Raw genomic sequence first — 7,235 nt, forward strand, 5'->3', positions numbered from 1 at the left:
TAAAAATCTAAACGACTAAACGCAGTATTATAGGACTTAAAGTGTACGTTTTTACCTAATTCACGAACCACGTCTCTGACAGGCAAACCTTTGTGTTGTCCAATTGATGATTGGTTTTTAGAGGGGAATTATTGGTTTGTAGGTATACTGCCACATATGGTAGTAGATGCACCACTATTCTTGCTTTTTTAAATGTGAAAGTTGCATCCACCTCTTTATGAAAAGATCTCATGGGCCCCATTAACCTAAAAGTCTCCGTCCAAAATTAGGGAGACTAAGCCCTTTTATAGAATTTATCTTCAATAATGCTAGCCATTGACATGTAAGTCCAAACAATCTCTCTCTCTCTCTCTCAAGTTCTTCTACACTCTTTTGGGCAGGACACTTCCCACAAGAATATGATATGTCAAGGGTCAGGCTAAGGCATCGTTTGCAATAGCCACGTACATGATGGTCTCGATGTAAACAAGTGAGGGACTTACATCTCAATGGCATGCCTGGAGCATGCACCCGAAGACCTCAGGGAAAAGGAAAAAAAAAAAGGAGATAATAAATTTCTATTACTGGAAAGGAATCTCAATGTGGCATGGTTTTAGGTGATGACAGGGAATAGATGTTGACCCATTAACAAAGGTGATAATACCAAACAAGTCCATCTCATCTAGCAGGGTTTTTAATTGTGCAAGTGGCCATCTTTGCCTGTGCTTTGATTATTCAAATGTTTTGGTTGAAATGGGCATTGGATCAGAAATTTGTATAGCCTTTCTCTCCCTCTCAAGGTTCTTGCGTTAGGTGTCATAGTTAAACGAATCCCCTTTGACGGCATTGAAAAGATTTGAGAGGGGAAGTCCTTTAGAAATTTGTATAGCCTTTCTCTCCCTCTCTTACCTTCTTCTTCTGAGAGAAAGATGTTGTCTCACCTTACTAATTAGAGCATGTATATATTGTTCTTTACTCATTTTTAGGTACAACAGGTTCTTGCATGCTGATGATAAATGGGCCAATGGAAAAACACAGGCGGTTGCAGAGAGAGAGAGAGAGAGAGGACCAATGGAATGACGCAGGCGGTTGCACAGAGAGAGAGAGAGAGAGAGAGTGGAGTAGGAGTCAGTAGTGATTCTAGTGGGTTCCTTCTAGAGACCCCACCTTCCTATTTTAAATTTCTTGCCTTTCCAAATATTTCATATTGTATTGCAAGAGCATATAAATAATTTTCCAAAGGGTGGCCTGCGAAAGGTCTGCAAGGACAAGATTTTCTGGACCTATGGGCCAAGTCTCAAAAAACCTGCTGAAGGCGTTCACGGCAGAGGGTAAAAGCAGCACCCAAAACCCAAAAGTAGGGACCTGCGATAAAAGTTTCTTCACCTAAAAGGTAGAGGAGCTGAGAGAGAGAGAGAGAGAGAGAGGTCCATGATTTTTGTATCTACTCGTCTAAAAAGAAAGTTTCGATCTTTCTTGCGTTACTTCTGTACCTCTCTCAACTCCAAGTCATGTCCTGCTCAGAACATGCCATTACTTCCTCTTAGAATTTCCTGAGCCAAGGTCAACCCGCGTGTTCTTCGCCACCCGCTGAATCACAATCTCTCGGTTCTTCGAGCTCTTCGTAATCTAACGTGTTTCTTGGTTTCTAATGTTTCAGTTGCTTATGAGGAGAGAGAGGTGAGCACGGTTTGAGCTTCGGAAAGTTGCTGGCATGGCGAGTCAGAGACTCGGAGAGACCGGTTTATCAGAAGCAGGACCCTCAAGCGATCATCATCATCACCATCACCACCATGTTCCTTATTCAGTTCTTGGAATTAATGCTCCTTCCTCCAGTTTCATGTATTGAGGAAAACCGCGACTTTTCTTTGCTTCTGAATAATGGTCAAATGACTTTTGCGCTTCCTCTTCTGACATGCACGGTTCATTGTTGGATCTCTTTTGTCTTTCCGGATCAGCAATCAAGAAGGGCCAGCTTTTGATTTCGGAGAGCTAGAACAAGCAATAGTCCTGCAGGAAGTCAGTATCAGAAATGATGAAGATCACAAAGCCGGTATGCCATTCTCTTTGAAAACTGCAGTATTTCTATATTTTCTTTCCACTTCATCTGGTGACGTCTTATAAGCACAATAAATCATTTCCTAGAGAGAAAAGAAAGATGGTCTGAAAATGCCTACAGAGCGCAGAGACCGAGAATTTCCATTTCCATTACAGCAATCATTTTTAACACAAAGTAGACTGGAATGGCGTGAAGCTACATCCATATAGAAACGAAAAGCCCCATCTTTTTTTCTTTTCTTTTTTTTCCGCTTGGTGAAACCACTGCTTTGAAGAAAAAGATTGATGTTGGTTGGAAAAAAGATTCAGAATATTTGGAGGGGGGGTGTCTTTAATGTTTGGACGATTCTCTGAGATTTTGCTTTGGTGATATCCTGCAGCTTTTCACTCATCAGGCAGGCCTTCAGAGACTCTGGAAATGTTCCCTGCATGGCCAATGAAATTCCAGCAAACCCCAACAACGACAAGAGTAGTTTTTCAATCCCCTTCCTCCATTTCTCGAAATGCCCTTTACTGTTCTCGTTCTTTACTATATCTTTTGGTGAATATTTTAAACGTTAAAGCACGATACCAGTCTAAAACACAAGCCCTTCCATCAATTTCCCAGGCTGGTCATATGTATATCTCTCTCCCAGTTCAACAAATCTTTTAGGTCATTTTTATTATGCATTTCTTATTCTTTTTTGGTTGAGGGGTTGCTTTTTTCGAAAGACAAAACGGGGTTCATTTAATGCCCTTTTTTTCCTCCCTTCTGATTCATTTTATCTGTCTAATTTGGATGCAGGGAAGTTCAAGGTCGGGAGGGGAGAGCAGCGGTAACTCAGAAGGATCGGGTGCGAACACCCTCAGCACGGCACTACTTTCTTCGAGCAAAACTGAGACGCAGCTCGAACTAGAGTCGCCCATCAGTAACAAGGCTTCTTCTTCTTCTTCTTCAGCTCATCACCAAAGGCCGCAGCAGCAAGAAATGGCGGGTGTCGTTTCCCAAGATCCGCCTGGTTCTTCAAGGTCGCCCCAAGATAACAACAAGGTTCTTCTTTTCCTCTTTTTTCTCGTCGAATGCTTCTCTGGCTGGGATCAAAAGCTTTTTTTTAGCATTTGTTCTCCCTTTTCTACTACAATTCTTATTTCATATCATAGAGCCTACAGACCGTTTCTTTCTCTGGGCATCATGAAGCTACCTGTCTCATAAAAAAAAATCTCTCTATATCTCACAAAAAAACTCCTTTTTTTCAATATTTTAGGTGTCTCGGATATCGTTGTGATTCTGTCTGTCCTCTAGTGTTCTCGTCCTGCGTGAGAGAGTCTTGTCTTTGTTTTAGATGCCTTGCACGGATCCCAACAACTACCTGAAAACCCAACAGAAGTCCTGTCCTGACAAGAAAGGCCATTGAGAGGTGAAAATCAAAGCGTTTCTGTTCCTAAGATGCGACGCCTTTGAAGCAGACTCAAAGAAAAAAGCACTTTCGCCGAGTGGTTATTGCCACTGTTCATCGTAGTACTAACGACCAACTCCCACTAGCTCAATGAAAATTACATTAGCAGCATAATCCCAAAAGGCAAAATTGAAAAACAAGAAAAAGAGAGAGAGAGAGAGAGAACCAATTTGCAAGACAACAGACTTGTATGTGATTTGAGTCATGATATCATTACCTTCCCCCTGGCCATTTTGTTCGATACATTTCCTTTTGTCAAAGCTCCATTTCATACTTGTTTGGATAAGAGAGAGAGAGAAGAGAAAGGCCCTTTTATTTTCAGTTTCTTAATGACTGACGCAATCGAAGCAACTATCATTATACAAATAGGAAATGCATCATGCTTCATAACTCTTTCTCTAGCTATTGCGATTTCCATTCTATTAGTTTTATTCATTTTATTTATATAATATCAGTTCATTTTTGCAGAAGAAAGGATCAGCTGGTTCAACCTCCGAGAAACATCTCGATGCCAAGGTCCTTAAATCACTAATATACTATCATATACTAGATTCTGATTCTAATCGTGAAGGACAGATAGCTTGTTACATGCGTCTGTAGACAGTACAGAGTTTATATTTATCTGGGTTAAAAGAATGGCATTTTTTGGTTAATTGATTGCAGACATTAAGACGTTTGGCTCAAAATAGAGAAGCAGCAAGGAAAAGTCGTCTCAGGAAGAAGGTACATAATGCGCATTTTCTAGCAGCTCGAAAGTCATTTTCTGTCTTATATTCTGAAACATATCATTATCGCACCCCCTTCAATAAGCTTTTATTGACAAAAATTTTGTCTTTTGAACAGGCTTATGTACAACAGCTTGAATCAAGCAGGATCAAGCTTACTCATATGGAGCAAGAACTTCAGCGCGCGCGATCGCAGGGCTTGCTTTTGGGTGCTTATGGCGGCGCCAGTGGGAATATCAGCTCTGGTGAGTTTAAGAAGCAGTATGCTTTTGGTCATCTCAGTAGAAAAGCCTGAGACGGAGTTTGATATCAGTAGATATATTAGATCGTAGCTCCTTCATTTCGAGTGATGACTAAATAACTGAGGCGAATTATGTACTTATTCGTTCTGAACACCGAGCGTTTTGTTTATAGGGGCTGCGGTATTCGATGTGGAATATGCAAGGTGGCTGGACGACGATCACCGGCACATGTCGGAGCTCCGGACCGCGTTGAAAGCGCATTTGTCGGACAGCGATCTAAGGATGATCGTGGATGGTTACATCTCCCATTACGACGAGTTTTTCAGGATCAAGGGGGTCGCTGCCCGAACCGATGTCTTCCACCTCCTCACCGGCATGTGGTGTTCTCCCGCCGAGCGCTGCTTCCTCTGGATGGGCGGGTTCCGGCCCTACGATCTCATCAAGGTCGGTAATGGTATTTTGAGTTCATTTCATATCATTCTACTACATTCTTATGACTATTTATCTCGATAAGTAATGTAATATATTTTACTATCGTCTTAATATCATAATTTGAACGAGGTGCAAAGAAAAAAAGAAGGGATTTAAAGAAAGTAGACTTCAGCCATCATTGTCTTATGATGTGGACGATTCAGCCGACAGCCGTTGACCGTTTTCCCCTAAAATCTATTTTATCTGTTAATTATTGTCCGAAAGAGAAGGGGTACAAACTACAAAGGCATATGAGGCTAAAGTCAATGGACCAAATGACCAATACTACCCCCAGAAAATCCAGAATTCGCCTTCAGCTTCTTCTGTATGATACATATCATAAAACTCCAATCTTTTTTCAACTGACGAAAATAAAAATGGAACAGAACAGTTCAATGTAAATCTAAGTTTTGTTACTGATGGATTCGAGTAGTGTGTTTCAGATGCTGCGACCCCAGTTGGACCTGTCGACGGAACAGCAGTTCATGGGGATATACAGCCTCGAGCAATCGCTGCAGCAGGCGGAGGAGGCGCTCTCGCAAGGCTTCGAACAGCTCCAACACTCGCTTATCGACACAGTCGCCAGCGGGCCCCTGGTCGACAGCATGCAGCTGATGGCCGTTTCCCTTAGCAAACTCTCCAACCTTGAAAACTTCGTTCTCCAGGTATACGCATAAGAACTCGACACACCATTAAAATTTTGAGGTTTTTACGAGTGTTGCGTAAAATGTACACGACGGGAATGAGTATAAAAGGATGATAAATTTTAATGTTCATGTACACGCGACTGTCTTGAAAGCTAGTGCTTTCGTTAGATCAGCTGATGTGTGATGGGCCAAACTTTGGAAAAGATCATGAGGTGACAAGTGCAAGTTCATGTCCACTGATGTTCTTGAAAAGATACTCTCAAAGCAGATTCCTCCTTTCGAAGTACTTGGTTAGCAAGGAAAGATTAGTGTTACATCAAGAATAATTTGCATCTTTGTGATGGGAAATTTCAGTGATAAAAATGATGTTCCCTGCAGGCTGACAACTTGAGGCAGCAAACCCTTCACCAGCTGTGGCGGACATTAACGGTCAGGCAGGCAGGGCGCTGCATTCTGATGATCGGAGAGTACTACGGCCGATTACGAGCCTTAAGTTCGCTATGGTCATCTCGTCCGCGAGAGTAAGATCAAATCTAGAGTTACCATCATCATCGGCCGCTCATCTATGCATGAAACAGTTTTGACAGATTGTTTTGCGATGAACTTAAAATACTTCTTCATACTCAGTACATAGATAGTGCTCACTCACTCACACTATTGCAACTGCACAGGAACTCGATGAACGACGACGGGTCGTGCCAAACGTCAACGGATCTGCAAGCGTTTCAATCTGCTCAAAGTCACTTCCCTCCTTTTCGATAGCCTACAGCTCGCGCGACGTATTCAAGTGCATATACGCTACAATCATGAAATGTAGGCGAGGTTCCAACGCCTATGCTAATTAGAGGGAAAAAAATATATATATAGAGCGGTCCTTTCTTATTATTTTTTTACCATTTCAGTCGCTTTAATTTTCTTGTATTAAGATCTTCCATCAGTGAATATTATGATGTAATTATGCTGTAAATGTGAAATTCTCTGCAAATTACATAGCTGCTACTTGCTTCGAAAGAGAAACGAGAATGATTTCTATATCGATATATATTTCCGTAAAGAAACAGAGAAAGAAATATCGAGTTTAGGTCGCATAGAATTTGAACACCGTCGATTTCCAAATTTAGAATGAAATGGAACTCTCATTTATTAATTAATTGAATTCAATCATCGGTATGAAAACTTGTACACATGCTGGCGACCCAATCCTGCTTATGTAATAATGTTTTTGGCAGGGCTGGTGTAATGAAGAAAAGTTTCAAAAATGTCCGAGTCCCTGTCGAGTCCAGTCTCTTAATCATGCGCCTGTAACAATGTCAACTCGTCAGGATCGGTCAAAGACCTCCTAACAATCCTGATAGGAGTCTCGAACACAAAATTGTTAACAATGTCTATTCGTTTCTTAGCTAACAAGTCAATTCGCTGAGTGATCATTCCATCTTGTTCACCCTCGGGATCTATCAGAAGTTATGAAAGCACTGATTGGACTAGTGATGGGAGGTTGGCATTGCATCGGCGCCGTCGCTGTCGGCGTGCCTTTCGGCCTCAGCATATACGAATTCAAATTGCAACTTCCCTTTCTAATCTAATTATTGCACACGTCCCTTTTCGAGATTAGGACTCCGATTTAAATAAACGATTTAGAAAATGAAGGGGGGACGGAGTGACCTTTGCTTTCCACGT

The 7,235-nt window shown here is 41.6% G+C and overlaps 1 protein-coding gene across 2 annotated transcripts; it reads left to right on the plus strand.

Moving 5' to 3' along the window:
• The first annotated feature begins 1,230 nt into the window (after positions 1 to 1,230).
• Positions 1,231 to 6,543, plus strand: LOC104433981 (transcription factor TGA9). Of its 2 annotated transcripts, none has more exons than XM_010046910.2 (12): positions 1,231 to 1,372; positions 1,640 to 1,821; positions 1,938 to 2,032; positions 2,418 to 2,506; positions 2,822 to 3,067; positions 3,942 to 3,989; positions 4,137 to 4,196; positions 4,317 to 4,443; positions 4,613 to 4,884; positions 5,355 to 5,576; positions 5,937 to 6,079; positions 6,230 to 6,543. In XM_010046910.2, the coding sequence occupies exons 2-12, from the start codon at positions 1,694 to 1,696 to the stop codon at positions 6,318 to 6,320; spliced, it is 1,521 nt and encodes a 506-aa protein (XP_010045212.1). In that variant the 5' UTR covers positions 1,231 to 1,372; positions 1,640 to 1,693; the 3' UTR covers positions 6,321 to 6,543. The 2 variants fall into 2 exon arrangements, with proteins under 2 accessions (XP_010045212.1, XP_010045211.1); XM_010046909.2 differs by lacking the exon at positions 1,231 to 1,372 and adding an exon at positions 1,381 to 1,542.
• Positions 6,544 to 7,235: the final 692 nt, after the last annotated feature.

Source organism: Eucalyptus grandis, chromosome 6 (genome assembly GCF_016545825.1).
Source record: "Eucalyptus grandis isolate ANBG69807.140 chromosome 6, ASM1654582v1, whole genome shotgun sequence".
Taxonomy (NCBI): Eukaryota; Viridiplantae; Streptophyta; class Magnoliopsida; order Myrtales; family Myrtaceae; genus Eucalyptus; species Eucalyptus grandis.